The sequence below is a fragment of the Stenella coeruleoalba genome (assembly GCF_951394435.1).
Source record: "Stenella coeruleoalba genome assembly, chromosome: 2".
NCBI lineage: Eukaryota > Metazoa > Chordata > Mammalia > Artiodactyla > Delphinidae > Stenella > Stenella coeruleoalba.
In genome coordinates, this window is record NC_137147.1 from 176918933 (window position 1) to 176935830 (window position 16898).

Here is a 16898-nt window from a genome sequence, read left to right on the forward strand (position 1 = left end):
TAATGAGGTAAAATGAAGCAAAAGAAAAATGTGAACTGAATACCAAGAGATACTTCCAGTAGATTGGGATTAAATTAGGCAGAGGAGTCCCAGTGGAAGCGGTTGGGGGACATTTAACGCCACGCATGTCACTTAGAGCCGCAGTGAACTTAAGCAATTTACAAGCAGCAGACTCTGACTTTGGCAGGATGATAAGTGAGATCGTATCTCTAGTCTCATTGATTCTCTCTCTTATACCGGTATACGTTCACAGCTTCACATCCACTATGGACAGAATTTATGTGTGTGTTAAATTTTCTGATTACGGTTTTCTTTTTTCCGGAAAACACTCTTTTTAGAACATCTCCTGGTCCCATCAGAAATGTCTTCCTTAAGTGGGAAAGTCCAAACTGTTCTGAGCCTTGTGGGGCCAAGCAAACTGGGCTGCACCCTGACCCACGAACACTTGACAATGACTTTTGACTGCTCTTACTACCCACCTCCTCTGTGCTGTGAAGTGATCTCCAATGAACCTATTACAATGAAAAATTTATTTTGGATCCAGAAAAACCCTTATTCCCATAGAGAGAATCTGCAGTTGAATCAGGAGACGGAAGGCATCAAGGAAGAACTGTTGGATTTTAAAGCCCAAGGTGGAGGAGCTTTGGTGGAAAACACAGCCACTGGGATCAGCTGAGATGTGCAGACCTTGAAGCGGATTTTGCAGAAGAGACTGGCGTCCACATCACATCCGGAACTGGGTTTTATGTGGATGTAACTCGCTCTTCAGAGACCAGAGCCATGTCAGTGGAGCAGGTCAAAAGCCCTAATTTCTTGGGCAATACTTGCGTGTAAATTCAGAATCATCAGAACTTCAGACCGTGGGTTATCCCCACGTGTCATCTACATTTGGAAATGTCACTGGCTCAGAGGCACGCTGTAGAAGTTTGCTAGCTAGCAAAGGCATCTGTCAATGGGACCTAAATTAGGAACATTTCACTTCATAAAGAACAAGCATCCAGGAAGGAGATCTTAATGCACTGGTCACCGGAAGACCCAATGGGTTAATACTTAGATTCATCTATATCATGGTGCGCGGTAGCGGTGGCACAGTCTGTGTGTAAACCTCAGTGTTCCATTAGAAGCTTCAGTTATGCAACCTCAATTTTCTTTCTGGATTTTATAATAACCAGCAATAAAAATTCACTGTCGGGTGAAACCTGGCAGGCAGAGACTTGGCACAGTTGCGAATATGTTTCCTTCTCCTTTTACAAACCAGGAGGGGTAGAAGAAAATCTATTTTCCTGTTTTTGTCATAATAGGATCTTAAGCAAGAATGGGCAGAAGGAAAAGTAAATCTTTCAGGGGCAAAAAGAAAGGATAAGCCATGAAGCCGTTTTGTATGCGTGTGTGCTCTCCTTCTCTATATACGTAGAATATACATTTAGATGTGTGTTTACACATATATGTATATATTTATATGTATCTTCCATTGCCTGTTTCATAGGCATAGAACGTCAGCTGCAGTCTTTGCAAAGAGTCAGTTAATCTTTAAAATACTTAATATTTCAAAATTTTATCTGCATTTTTTTTCCTCAGGCCTTTCCCTTTTACGCATTTATATGATTTGAAGACTATCCTGATATCAGGGATTACACATTCTTCTAACCACTCAATATAAGTATTATTGTGTGTGCTGTGAATTTGCTTTGCTGTATAGGATAAAGGACAGAATGAATAAGAGAAAATTAAAGAATTACTTGCTACAGTTGACATAGATTCAGAGGCAGTCTTTTTACATTCTGGGTGCCCCTTAGGTTAAAATACAGATTTTTATCTCAATGAACGAATGTACAATGAATGTACTTCTCATTAAGTCACTTTTTCCCCTGCAGCCTCCTAAAGCCATGAATTTCTTGGTAAATAATCACAGTAAGTTTTATGGACTCGTTGATTTAGAGTAACTTGTTTTTCTGATTTAAAAAATTTTTTTATTTTATATTGGAGTAGAGTTGATTAACAATATTGTGTTCGTTTCAGGTGTACAGCAAAGTGATTCAGTTATACATATACATTTATCGATTCTTTTTCAAATTCTTTTACGGTAACTTGCTGAATTGGAGATTTGGTCAGTAAAATGCCTTTCTCATTGACCAATACTAACTGAATGAATGTTGGATACATTTTTAGAAGGATGAGTGACTGAATGACTAAATTCATTCACGTGCTGTGGTGACTCTATGTTGATAAAATCCAATCTATCAATTTTCATGCTCTTCCTTAGCTTACTGATGTCCTTGTTAATGAAATTCTCCATGGAGCTGATGGAACCAGTATCAAGTGTGGCGTTATTGGGGAAACTGGTTGCTCCTGGCCTCTGACTGAGAGTGAAAGAAAGGTTCTACAGGCAACAGCTCACGCTCAGGCTCAGCTTGGCTGTCCTGTTATTATTCACCCGGGAAGGAATCGAAGTGCACCATTTCAGATTATCCGAGTGCTGCAAGAGGCTGGAGCAGACACTTCCAAAACAAGTTATGTCACACCTTGATAGGTAAGCAGACCATCTACCAATTAGTGCAAACCATCGCAAGATTCATGAATGATCAAATAAATAAAATCATCAGATCAATAAAGCACTAGAAAAAAACTACGAACTACTTGGAAGATAGTATTTATAAAGTTTTACCATAGACGTTAATAAAAATCACCAATGCCATTTTTGTGTCCCTACCCCGTGTCAGTATCCTAGGTATTTTGCACAAGGCATTTCTTTTAATTTACTTAATCCTTCATAATGCTTCACAGTTGGTGTCCCCACTTTGTCTCAGGGTATGATGTCACAGTTGGTGCTAATTCCACGTGCTCAGTGTTTGCCAGTAGTTAAGAGTGATACATTTATCTGCAAATATAAAGGGAAGGGGAATTGAATGGCTTTCACCCTGAGAATAAACACACACATAGAAGTGTTGAGGTGTGTGTTGTGACTGGTGGTTTGAATCATCTTAATTTTGGAAAATGCACGGCAAAAAAAATAATAGTAATATGTATATTATTTGTTTGGCGGTATTATGTCCTAGTTTCCTATGGCTTCTGTAACAAATTATAAGAAACTGGGAGGCCTCAAACAATAGAAATGTACTCTCTGACAGCTCTGGAGGCCACAAGTCTGGAATCAAGGTGTTGGCAGGGCTGCGCTTCCTCCAGGGATCTACAGGAGGAGGGTCCCTTGCCTCTTCTAGTGTCTGGTTGTTCCAGGCTTTCCTGGGCTTGTAGCCTAACTTCAATCTCTGCTGTCTTCACATGGCCGCCTTCTGCTCGTCTGTGTCTCCTCTTTTGCTTCTTATGAGGACCCTTGTCATTAGATTTAGTGCCCACCCAGATCATCCGGAATGATCTCATCTCAAGATCCTTAACGCAATTATGTCTGCAAAGACCCTTTTTCCAAATAGGGTCACTTTCTGAGATTCAGAGTGCTGAAACATGGACATGTCTTTCTGAGGTCCACCACTCAAGCCCCTCATATTGTATTAGACCCGTAGGGCTCAGCAAAATAACTGACTATATAAATAGACGTTGGCTGCAGTTATTTGTATGAAGAAGCCTAACAATGCTGCAGAGGCTAGACATCGGCCTTTACGTTGAATTGATGAAAGAATTAACACAGTACCGATGAGACTGATAATACGTTACAATGAATTCTATCTTGCAAAGTGGAATACAGCCATGTTAGCAGACTGATCAATCCTGATCATCAGACCCGACAGTCTGTTATTTAATAAACGAATGCTCCTACAGAACGTATTGGTAAAATGCTTCATCTTAATAAAAATACTGTAAAATCCTGTGCGGAAAAAAAATAAAACATATTATAATTGTGGCAGAACAGAGAAGCCAGTGTTAACGGGGAACCTGAGGGACCTCAAGGTAAAGGCAGTTGTCCTGGCAGCTGGGCTGCTGTTGAGATCAATACTTGGCTATCTTCAGGAATCTTCTGGTTGTACTGATAAAACAGAGGGATGTTCCTGGATACTGGTCACAGAGGTAGTGCATCGCAGTGGGAAGAATAGAATCTTTGGACCCAGAGACATGTGCTTTTAAATCTGGCCTCTACCATTTGCTATGCAATCTTGGGTAGCTTCATTTGAATGTAAAATAATGTATTTGCTAATATACTTTTGTATGATATGGAATATATGTAGCACCTTTAATCAATAAGGATGATGTTTGATTCTTTTTAAACAGTGTGAAGTATATCAGGCATACAAAAGAGTATCGATAATATATATTTTAAAATTTTTTAACTATTTATTAAGCTCTTGAAAACATTACATTCTGCTGTTATTATATAAATCCTCTCTGTAGGACCCTTAGACTACAGTTGTTAATCATGGTGTTCAAATATTCTATATTCCTACTGATTTTTTGACTGCTTGATTTATTGGTCACTATGAGAAGTATGTTAAAATCTCTCGTGGTGGATTTTTAGTTTCTGATTGTACATATTTCAGTTTTTGCTTCATATATTTTGAAGCTATGTTATCACATGCATACAAATTATTACATCTTCCTGATGAATTGAAACTTATATCAACATATATGGAGCTGTTTTATCTTGCAATGTAAGTACTAGTGTTTTATTTTATTATTTTTATTTTTTAAATAAATTTATTCTATTTATTTTTGGCTGCGTTGGGTCTTCATTGCTGCACGTGAGCTTTCTCTAGTTGAGGTGAGCGGGGGCTACTCTTTGTTGAGGTGCGTGGGCTTCTCATTGCGGTGGCTTCTCTTCTTGCAGAGTGCGGACTCTAGGCACGTGGGCTTCAGTAGTTGTGGCACACAGGCTCAGTAGTTGTGGCTCACGGGCTCTAGAGCACAGGCTCAGTAGCTGTGGCGCACGGGCTTAGTTGCTCCGCGGCATGTGGGATCTTCCCGGACCAGGGCTCAAACCCGTGTCCCCTGCATTGGCAGGTGCATTCTTAACCACTGCGCCAGCAGGGAAGCCCAGTACTAGTGTTTTAAAAGCTGTTTTATCTGATGTTAATGTGACTGTACCAGTCTTTTTGTGTTTGTCTTTATAATGTACATGTGTCTTGTATAAAAAGCATATGGCTGGGTTTGGAGTTTTACCCATTCTCTTTTTTTATATGCTAAATTCAGTTTATTTGCATTGACTATGTTTACTGATATGCTTATTTCATTTTTTTTGTCATAGTTATCGTTAAAGTATCTTGATTTCTTTTTATTGGTTTTTTTTTTTTTCCACCTCCATATTCTATTTATCCTCTTTACTTCTTTGGAAGGTATGTGTACGATTTATATCCTATTAGTAGTTATAGTAGAAAATTTAACATGTATATTTAACACATCAAATTTAAACATTTTAAAATATAGTAAACAGGGCTTCCCTGATGGCGCAGTGGTTGAAAGTCCGCCTGCCGATGCAGGGGACAGGGGTTCGTGCCCCGGTCCGAGAAGATCCCTCATGCCGCGGAGCGGCTGAGCCCGTGAGCCATGGCCGCTGAGCCTGCGCGTCCCGGGCCTGTGCTCCGCAACGGGAGAGGCCACAACAGTGAGACGCCCGCGTACCGCAAAAAAAAAAAAAAAAAAAGTAAACAATTTTATCTTCCTTCCTTCCTAGTAATACAAGAACTTTAGAAACCTCAGTTACTCACCATCTAAGTCTTAGGCTATATTTTCCAGGATGTGGGGTCTACCTGATTTTTTTTTTTTTTTTGGTCACACTGCACGGCTTGTGGGATCCTAGCTCCCCGACTGGGGACCGAACCCAGGCCCTTGGCAGTGAAAGCGTGGAGTCCTAACCACTGGACCACCAGGGAATTCCCTACTTGATTTTTTTAAATCCCAGTGATAAGAGATTATTTTATTATTAAAAAACATGGTTAATGTAGATTTAGATGAACTTTTTTGCTTTTTTTTCTTAGCTTATCATTTCCTCTCACATCTCAGACCTTTATCCTTAAATTATTACTTATTTCCTGAGGTACATCATTTGAAGTTCCTTTACTGAGGGTCTGTTTTGGTAATAAATGCTTAGATTTCATGTGTCTGCAAATGCATTTATTCCTTCATTCATAAGAGATCATTTAATATAATAGATAATTTATAATAGTGAATTAGAATAGATAATTCTATTTAAAAGTTATTCTTTCTAAGTCCTTTCCATTTTTATCTGACATGTATTATTGCTGTTATATCAGCTCAAAGTAATTGTGCTTCCTTTGAAGTAACTTGTCTTTTTTTTTTCTGATGACTTGTAGCATCTTTTTCTCTGGTATTCTGTATCTTCCCTATGACCTATCTCAGTGTGAATTTCCTTTTTATTTTGTATGCTTGGAATTCCTCAGTAGGAGGGTATTTTTCATTGTTTCTGGAAAATCTCAGCCATTGTCTCTTCAAATATTGCTTCACCCATATTTCCAGATTATTTACATTGTAAACTATAAGTTGATATAGGTAGGATCTTAATACCTGCACTTCATACTTCCATCCGTTTGCATCTTTGAGCTGTAATTTCTTCAGTTCCATCTTCCTATTTACTCCTTCTCTCTCCAGTGGAATCAATCTGCTGCTTAGTCTATCAATTTGGTCTATAATATTAAGAACTATAGTTTTTATTTTTTCTTCTGTAAGTTCTATGTGGTTACTTTTCAAATCTCCTTGGTTAATTTTGATAATTTCTTTTTCCTTCAACATGCTTTCAGCTTCATCTTTAAAAAAAAAATTAAGCATACAATGTTAACCTTGCACTTAATAAATCTAATTCCCACTGTCTTTTTATTCTGAGTGTATAGTTTGTTGGTTCTTCTGGCCCTCATTCATTATTTCCTTGTAAAATATTACTGTGATCGTAGATTCCTTGGGAATATTATTACAAATCCTGGGTGGGAGGATCTTTTCCTGGCCTTTTGTTTGTTTGCTATGTTTGTTTCTTATAGGCAGTCAGGGGGCATTACCAACCTGAGACTACTTTAAATTTTTAAAAATTAAAAGACAATTTTTATTGTGGTAAAATACACATAACATAAAATTTACCATCTTCGCCATTTTGAAATGTCAAGTTTGGTTGTGTTCAGTACATTCACGTTGTTGGGCAACTGATATCTAGAACTCTCTTCATTTGCACAACTGAAACTCTATAGCCACTGAACATCAACTCCCCATCCCCCCACCCCTGGCCCACGGCAACCGCCATTCGATTGCCTGTCTCTACGAATGTGACGACAGGTACGTCATACAAGTGCAATCATACCGTATTTATCTTTCTGTGACTGTTTAAGCATTTGAGGGTTTTAGAACCACACAGGTGCTATGAATTCTGGCCCCTAAACTCAGTAAGTGCAGGCTTGTGGTTAGAGATTCTCATGGAAGACTTTTTTCCCAACTGCCTCCCCTCCACCAGAAGACAAGACTGAGGAAGACATATAATCTCCAAAGACTCCTTCTGTGGGTCAGATTTGCACTGAGTCCACCCACATGGGTGTTGTTCTGGGTGAGAGGAGTACTCCCTTCATGTGCTGGCAGAGGCTATGTCTCTGATTTATTTCTATTCAGCCCCAGTTCTTTCTCACTTTGTCCTTTAAAACCCCCCAGGCATCAAAAAAACAAACAACCCAATTACAAAATGGGCAGAAGGCCTGAACAGACATTTTTCCAAAGAAGACATACAGATGGTCATGAAAAGATGCTCAGTATCGTTAATCATCAGGAAAATGCAAATTAAAACCACAATGAGATCTCACCTCACACCTGTCAGAATGGCCACCATCAGAAAGAACACAAATAACAAATTCTGGTGAGGGTGTGGAGAAAAGGGATCCCTTGTGCGCTGTTGGCAGGAGTGTAAGTCGCTTCAGTCATGTGGAAAACAGTACGGAGGTTTCTCAAAAAACTAAAAATAGAACTAGTATATGACCCAGCAATTTCACTCCTAGATACATATCCAAAAAAGCCAAAAACACTGATTCAAAAAGATACATGCACCGCAATGTTCACAGCAGCATCATTTACAATTGCCGAGATACGGAAGCAACCTAAGTGCCCATCAACAGGTAAATGGATAAAGAAGATGTGATGTCCAGACCTACTAGAGAATGGACTTGAGGACACAGGGAGGGGGAAGGGGAAGCCGGGACAAAGCGAGGGAGTGGCATGGACATATATACACTACCAAATGTAAAATAGATAGCTAGTGGGAAGCAGCCGCATAGTACAGGGAGATCAGCTCGGTGCTTTGTGACCACCTAGAGGGGTGGGATAGGGAGGGTGGGAGGGAGACGCAAGAGGGTGGGAGGGGACATATATATATGTATAACTGATTCACTTTGTTATAAAGCAGAAAGTAACACACCATTGTAAAGCGATTACACTCCAATAAAGATGTAAAAAAAATTAAAAAATTAAAAAAAAGAAGGTGTGATGTCTATAAACAATGGAATACTACTCAACTGTAAAAAAGAATGAAATTTTGCCATTTGCAACAACATGAATAGATTTGGAGGGTATTATGCTAATGAAATAGAGAAAGACAAATACTGTATGATATCAGTTATATGTGGAACCTAAAACATACAGCAAACTAGTGAATATAACAAAAGAGGAAAGAGACTCACAGATACAGAGAACAAACTAGTGGTTACCAGTGAGGAGAGGGAGCGGGGAGGGGCAAGATAGCAGAAGGGGATTAAGAGGTACAAACTACTATGTATAAAATAAATAAACCACAAGGATATATTGTACGACACAGGGAACATAGTCAATATTTTATAATAACTAAAAATGGAATATAAGCTTTAAAAATTGTGAATCACTATGCTGTATACCAGAAACTTACATAATATTGTATACCAATTATACCTCAATAAAAAAAGAAAAAAACATGCAAACGGCTGCTCTAGGTCACCCCTTACTCCTTATTTTCTCTGCTCTCTCTTTTGTTTCTGCCCCCTGAACAAGTCCTTTACTTTCCTACCAGCTTAGCCAGGCATTTAAAAATATGATATTTTGTCCCCTTTCACTTTATTCATTATTTTACATGTACTACGTTGGCAAGGTATCCTGTGAACGTTTAGCCTGCCCTACTGCTTGAACTGGCTCATACTAATTCTTAAAGAAGAATCTTTCTAACTCTATTTGTTTATACTTAGACATGTAGGTAAGCGAGAAAATGAGGGCTGGCATTAATAGAACATAAACTTTCATTGAAAATTGTGAAATAAACGTTAACTTCTACAACAGTAGGACTTCCTTGTTCATAAAATCAAACTCTATGTGTGTGTGTGTGTGTGTGTGTGTATGTTTACTCCTTGCTCATAAAATCAAACCACATGTATAGGTACATAAAATGTATATACACATATGTATATGTACTTTCTTTTAAACAATAAAGCTACAGTATCTGAGATTCGTTGGCTGCCATTTCAATGCCTCCTTTTGAAATGGCCCAGGATGGAATGGAGAGCTCGAACTGACATCAGACAAACTCAGAGCATCCTAGAAAATCCTGAGACCAATTCTAGGACAGCCAGCCATTCTGTCCTATATTATGGATTATTCAGGGGTCCAGGCCTGAAATACTATACCTAGAAGTATGAACATTTCAGAGGACAGGCAACTGGGGAAAATGGCCTTAGAAAAAGGAGTGCATTTGGAAAAACAAACCAAATAAAGTAACAGAAAAAAAAAATTCAGGGAGGCAGAGGCAGGCAACTTTAGCTTTTTGATGTGAGTGTTCACAGCAAGACAGTTGCCAGGCTGGCGTCTGACTAGGTCAGCCTTTCACAGACTCTCTGAGGTCTGCTGGGCTGCATACACAATCTGACCTGTACTGAAAGGGCAAGGACTTCAGCTTCTATAATGGGGACAAATCACAAAAGAACATGTATTTCATGCAACAAAATGCACATACAACACACAAAAAGAAGAGCATCCTGAAAACAAGGCCTCCCGGAAAACAACAGGAATTTTTAGGCTTGAAAGAGAAGGTTCTGAACCCACAGGCTGCTGTGACTGTGGGTAGCAAGGTAAGATGCTGGCTCTGTCCTGCAACTCTTTTTAGGACACTGGGCTTTCTAGCCGGACTGCCGCTCAGCCTTGACTACCTGTAAAACTGTTCATTCATCCCCCTAAAGGTAGGATTTCTGTCATTTGAGAATACAAAATAAAATATCTCCAGGTGTCCACAATCCATTGATGCAATTACATTTTTTTAAAGTTTTTCTAATCTTTTTTTTTAAATTTAATTATTTGGTTGCACCGGGTCTTAGTTGTGACAGGTGGGCTCCTTAGTTGTGGCACGCGGGCTCCTTAGTTGCGGCACGCGGGCTCCTTAGTTGTGGCATGTGAACTCTCAGTTGCGGCGTGCATGTGGGGTCTGGTTTCCTGACCAGGGATTGAACCCAGGCCCCCTGCATTGGGAGCATGGAGTCTTATCCACTGCACCACCAGGGAAGTACCAACAATTAAATATTTTTAAAGATATATAAATCTTCACTAGCATTCATAATAAGGCATTTTACCTTAAAATACATGCACACACACATAAAACAACAACAACAAAACTGCTATGTGCCTATCCAAAAGAAGTAGTTGAGACCCTGAGAGGGAAGAGTTAAGGAATGGCCAGCACCTTAGGACACCTCTGTACCACACTGTTGTCATGTGACCACTTGTGACCTGCTTCAGGTCATTTGCCTGGAGAGCACAGCCTGACAAGATAAATCTGCTTCTGTGTCTGGGCCCCTCCCCTAACCATCTGTTCTCTTTAAGAAATACAGGCCTGTGGAAGTGCCTGTGGACTGCGGTGGATGTAACCCTGGGGAACATTGTAGGGGGCTGCCCTTGACAGTTACAGCCGCCCAAAGTCAACATTTGTCGAAAAATAACACCAGCACTTATGTGTTCCCGTTTGGGCTTTTAATCCACAAAGGCTTTACGTGTTTTAATCACGTATTAAAACTTGACTACCTGTTAAAACTCTAGCCACATTTCCAGGTGGCATGTGATCACAGCACCGCCTCTGCCCCTGGTTTGATACAGGGTATATGGGATTGAAGAAGATAACCCATGGAGAGTCTTTTTGCCATCCGCCTCCAAGGAATTTTCTCTGCAATGTACTATAGAGTAGCTGTAGGTATTTTTATGACAGCAACATTCTGTCATCACCAAGGCAAGCTGGGTATAGCAACATGGCTGGAAGGTATTTGGGGACTAACTATTCACTGATCAAACTCGGAGCCACTGGGACGGCCAAAGACAGGTGCTATGCCTCAGTCTTTCTTCTGCTTACCGATTTAACAAACCAAAGGGCTTTCATGGAAATCCAGGGCCTAGAGTTTGACTAGAGGCACAATGATAATTAAGTGCAGGAACAGAGCACATCTCTCTCTTTGAAAATTTCTCCCTGTGGAAGGGAGAAGAATTTGACCCAAGGGTTTCTGAAAGAGGAGAAGGCAGATTGCAGTGGATGGGCTCTTTACCCCTGATTATTCAGGCCAAATTCGTCCACCTCCTTAAAGGACACAATTTAGATACATTTGTTTTCATGCTCTTAATTAGATTAAGTGAGTGAGTGGAAAATCACTTCATTTATTCATTGATTCAACAAATATTTGTTAAGTGCCTAATTACCATATACCTGACACTAGGATGTAGCAGGGGACAAGACCCATTTTCTGCCTTCAGCATGCTTACTTCATTATAATAATGGTGACTTAATCTTAAGGGTGTCTTTGTAAAGGCACCAAAAAATAATCATCTGGTATCCTTTGAACTGTACAGTTTTAATTCCTGTGAATACTAGTGAATGAATGTGAAACCATCCAAAAACAATTCCAGGCAAAAGTCTGGCAAACTTAAAAGTGACCAAAATATTTTTATATATTTAAATAGCGTGGAGGTACTTTTTTTTTTTAAAAAAAGAACAATTGGAATGTTTTGCGCATGAAATGGTTCATAACACTTAGAATCCTCTGCATACGGTGCTGTATTTCTTAACAGTTTATTGGTAGGATCTTGGGTATGCATGCATTACGTGCAAAATGCACGGTGTGTGGTGAGAGGAATGAGTACGTCTTGTAGAGTGTATACTTTGTACATGTTATATATAGTAAAGACAACTTACTTAGTCATATCAGTTCAGATCCAACTACGGAGTGAGAAATTGAAGACATTAATTCAGGCAACAAAGTAGGGGCCTGATAAGCACATGAGAATTGTTAAGAGAAAATATTTACTAGTAACAGTGCCCTTTTCTCATTTCCTAATATCCACTGACATTTCTTCTGTTACCCGTATGGCATGAGACAGGAAAATGTAAGAAAAACGAGATGTTTTTAAACATACAATCATGGCTACTGGCATAGAATTAGGTATGACTGTAGCTGAAGTTTACATAAAAGTCTACACTGCAACCCACAGAATGGGAGAAAATATTTGCAAATGAATCGACAGACAAGGGATTAATTTACAAAATATACAAACAGCTCATGATCAATATCAAAAAACCAACCCAATCAAATATCAAAAAAACCCAATCAAACAATGGGTGAAAGATCTAAACAGACATTTCTTCAAAGAAGACATACAGGTAGCCAAGAGGCACATGAAAAGATGCTCAACGTCACTAATTATTAGAGAAGTGCAAATCAAAACTACAATGAGGTATCACCTCACAATGGTCAGAATGGCCATCATCAAAAAAGCTACAAACAACAAATGCTGGAGAGGGTGTGGAGAAAAGGGAACCCTCTTGCGCTGTTGGTGGGAATGGAAATTGATACAACCGTTATGCCGAACAGTATGGACGTTCCTTAAAAAACTAAAAATAGAGCTACCATATGATCCAGCAATCCCACTTTTGGGCATATATCCAGAGAAAATCATAATTCGAAAAGATACATGCACTCCAATGTTCAGTGCAGCACTATTCATCATAGCCAGGACACAGAAGCAACCTAAATGCCCATCGACAGAAGAATGGATAAAGAAGATGTGGTACATATATACAATGGAATAGTACTCAGCCATAGAAAGAATGAAATAATGCCACTTGTCGCAACATGGATGGACCTAGAGACTGTCATACTGAGTGAAGTAAGTCAGACAGAGAAAGACAAACACCATATGATATCACTTATATGTGGAATCTAAAACAATGGTACAAATGAACTTATTTACAAAACAGAAATAGAGTCACAGATGTGAAAAACAAACTTGTGGTTATGGGGGGAAGAGGGAGAGGGATAAATTGGGGTTGACATATACACACTACTGTATATAAAACAGATAACTAATAAGGACCTACTGTATAGCACAGGGAACTCTACTCAGTGCTCTATAATGACCTATATGGGAAAAGAATCTAAAAACGAGTGGATATATGTATATGTATAACTGATTCACTTTGCTGTATACCTGAAACTAACACAACATTGTAAATCAATTATACTCCAATAAAAATTTTCTTTTTAAAGTCTACATTGGTTTGTAGAGAGCACTCAGTGACAAAGAAACACAAACCTTGAACACATTTCTGTGTGATATCGTGTGGTGACACTGGCCACAGCTATTCTTTCATGAATGCAGTGCCTATTCTATGTCTGCCTGGGACAATGGAGAAAGAGGGAGTGCTGGGGTCACAGTGTCTGATTCTATTTCTGACACCAGCACTTACTTGCTAAGTGACCGTCAGCAAGTCATTTAAGCCTCCAGGCTTTTGCTCATCTGTCAAAAGGCATTAAGAAAAATTATTTTTTAACCCTTAATGTGTTAGGCAAATGTCCCCGATTATCGTTTATCATGGTTTTCCTTTCATTGCAAAACTTATTTTAAAAGAAATAGAAAATCCAGGCAAATACTGGACAAACTGAAATGGAGCAAAACTACTTAATATACCTAAAAGTGCCGAATAAAATACAATTAAGTTATGCTGGTAGTTGGTATGTGTTGAGTATCCTAAATCGCACTCTTTAACAAAGACACTTGGGCGAATCAGCCCAACGTCAAGAGCAAACGAAGGCACCAGTCCTGTATTCTCTCTGATACATTATACCCACCAAAAGCTTCCACAAGTAATTTTTTTCTTCTAGAGACATTTTTCATGACTCTGACACCATTCCCGCGAAATGTGACATTATAACAAAAAGGATTGCCATGTCCATGAGATTTATCTTCACTCTCCTCAATACCATCATTCCTTGAACTGTGTATCGCTTACATGAAAAACGCAACCTCTTTTGTGCTCTGTGGTAGCTGGAAAGTTCATATGGTAAAAAGCTCTTCCTAGGGTGGATAAACTGTGAAATCCATTTTAAAATGAGGTTTTAATTACATTTCGCAATTCAGAGCCAACTTCTGGTTTTGGTGTAATTTAAACAAGAGTTTTTTTCTCTTGCAGCCATCTGTTCCTCTTCCTCAAGCCTACACTTATGTCATAATATTGAAAATGTGACGTCATTCCCTCCTATGACATCATTAAACATGTCTGTACGATAAAGACCCAAGAAGAGAACTGAATCACGTGGGAGGAAGACGCCTGTTCAAATATAGATGAGGAATATGTAAAATAAATACATTGCAATCGGAATTATTTTTCTATTGCTTTTCATTCCCAGTTACTCTCTACAGTTGAAAAGACTGTTCCACACAAGTAATGCTTTATCACAAAAAAATCCTCTAAAAAAGAATCTTTAAAATACCTACATATATGGGAATAAACTAGTATATTAATGTGAATGCACCATCTGAATTGATGGCTTTGAGTTTGTTTGAAACCAGAGTTCCTGGTAAATATTTAATTGAAATAATAAATTATACTTTCTAGCCATAGACGATGTTTAGGCCGTACATTAAAAACTTACTTCGTTCTATTCAGTTTCTATTTTTGACATTAAAAAATAAATTAATTGAAATTCATCAATTAAGAATTTTTCAGATTTTGTAGGTAAGTTGCAACTGCCGTTAATGGTACAGAAATATACGTAGTGTCTTAAAATTATATTAACATTGAATTTATTAGGTTATAGTAATTTATACATTAATTTCTTTTAAACATTGTATTACAACTATTTTAAAAGTTATTTTAGGTTGTTACATCAACAATTCTAGGTGAGTTTAATAATTCTTTTAAGTGGTTGTTGAAGAACTCTCATAAAATTATAAAGAATCCCACATGACACTATCTGTACAAATACTCATTGGTTTTAAATTAAGAAATTCAGTGAAGAGGGAGACAGGACTTTTTTGGAGTTCTTTTGTGGTAAACAATTTTTATAATAATCAGTCATTGAAATTAAACATTGTTTTAAATAAATCGGTTATATATAAGCATCTCCTTAGTATCGTATTTTTAAGTTAAAAAAAATTTTTTTAATTACTTGGTCGAGTTCATAAGTTTTGGCACTGAAGATATTCTGTGCTTCTGTATGTGTCAGGCCCTGAGCTAGTCCAGTCTCAAAATACAGCGACACTCACAGCGCTTACCCTCCAGGCCCTGGAATTCACAGACTGGAGGAGCTGATGAATTCCAACAAAGTCACTGCACAGTATAATGGAAAGTGCACTAGCCTAGGAGTTCCTGGAATTCCTGGGTTCTTGATCACTTAAAAGACCCAAGCTTCAGTTTCTTCATTTCTGCAATCGTGTTCATATGCAGCATCAGTATTTCACCAGTTCATTATGAGTTTCAGAACCTGCCCTTTCCATGCTCCTGGTAGCATTTAATGATGCCAACATCTAATGAACTGCCCGTGGCAGGCCCTTGATTCTCCTACACTTCTGTCACCATGGAGACCGTGTCCCACCGCTTACTCTTCCTTCTTGCCCTATTCTGGTCAATGACAGTATTATTCGCCCAGATGTTAGTCTAAAGTCCCCTCCCCTCTGCAGCCCCCCATGTTAAAACCTGTCTACCACACTAAGATCTCCAAATACAGCCCCTCTGATCTATTCCTCTGTTGTTCACTTAATTCAGGTCCTCATTGTCGCCTGAACTACTGTAATTGTCTCCAAACAGGAACCACCCCCTTAGCTTTGCTCCCTAATCTGGCCTCCAAATTGCCATCATTTGGATCTTTGCAAACACACATCTGATTACATCCCCCACCCCGATTTACGATCCTTCAGTGGTTCTGTGTCACCTTCAGCACAAAATCCAAACATCTTGGTCATCTGGTCCCCACCCATCTCTCCATCTCATCTCCCACCCTCTCTAATGCATAGGCAGAATCTGGGCTAAAGCCACACTGCCCGTGACTTCGAGTAACCTATTTCCAACCTAGTCCGTCTGGTGGAAATACCCTATTCTCTGCTCTACTAGGCAGAGTCTTTCTTCAATATACAACTCATCAGAGATTTTGTTCTCTATGAAGCTTTTCCTGGATGAGCCAAGCAGTGTTTGATATCTCCTTCTTTGTGTCAACCCAGTTCCTAGTAGTACTTTCTTAGACTTGGTAAGGTCTGAAAAGCCACTCTGTGTTTCCATGTCTCTTTTCCCTAATAGACACTGATCTTCTTGAAGGATGAGACCCTGTATTATTTGTCTTTTTTTCCCCAGCTCATACGTCATAGTAAGTAGATGATCAACAATTTCTTATTAGATGGATGGGTGGGTGGGTGGATGGATGGATGGATGGATGGATGGATAGATGCGTCTCCCCTCATGCACTTTAGCTCTGATAAATTACAGCCTTATCTTCTAGAAATGACAAGCTCTTTTACCTCTCAATAGGTGTTCTCCTGGATCATCCATCCGTCTCCGGACACTTAAACCCCACCAACCTACATCTAAATAGTTTTCTTCAAGACTCAACTCAAAGGAGTCACCTCTTTCATTATTCTTTCATAATACTTTGTATGTCTTTGTACTATAAAAAGTTTATATTTAATTGTAATTATTAATTTAG

The 16898-nt window shown here is 38.9% G+C and overlaps 1 protein-coding gene across 1 annotated transcript in view; it reads left to right on the forward strand.

The window, feature by feature from the left end:
• Nucleotides 1–212: 212 nt before the first annotated feature.
• The window catches only part of PTER (phosphotriesterase related), a gene marked incomplete at its 3' end in the record, with an annotated part of 28972 nt that continues 12286 nt past the window's right edge, over nucleotides 213–16898 (forward strand). Inside the window, 4 exon segments of the mRNA XM_079913088.1 lie at nucleotides 213–673; nucleotides 676–795; nucleotides 2264–2509; nucleotides 2511–2530. Of these exon segments, the coding sequence (XP_079769214.1) occupies nucleotides 362–673; nucleotides 676–795; nucleotides 2264–2509; nucleotides 2511–2530 (698 nt within the window). The 5' untranslated portion in view covers nucleotides 213–361.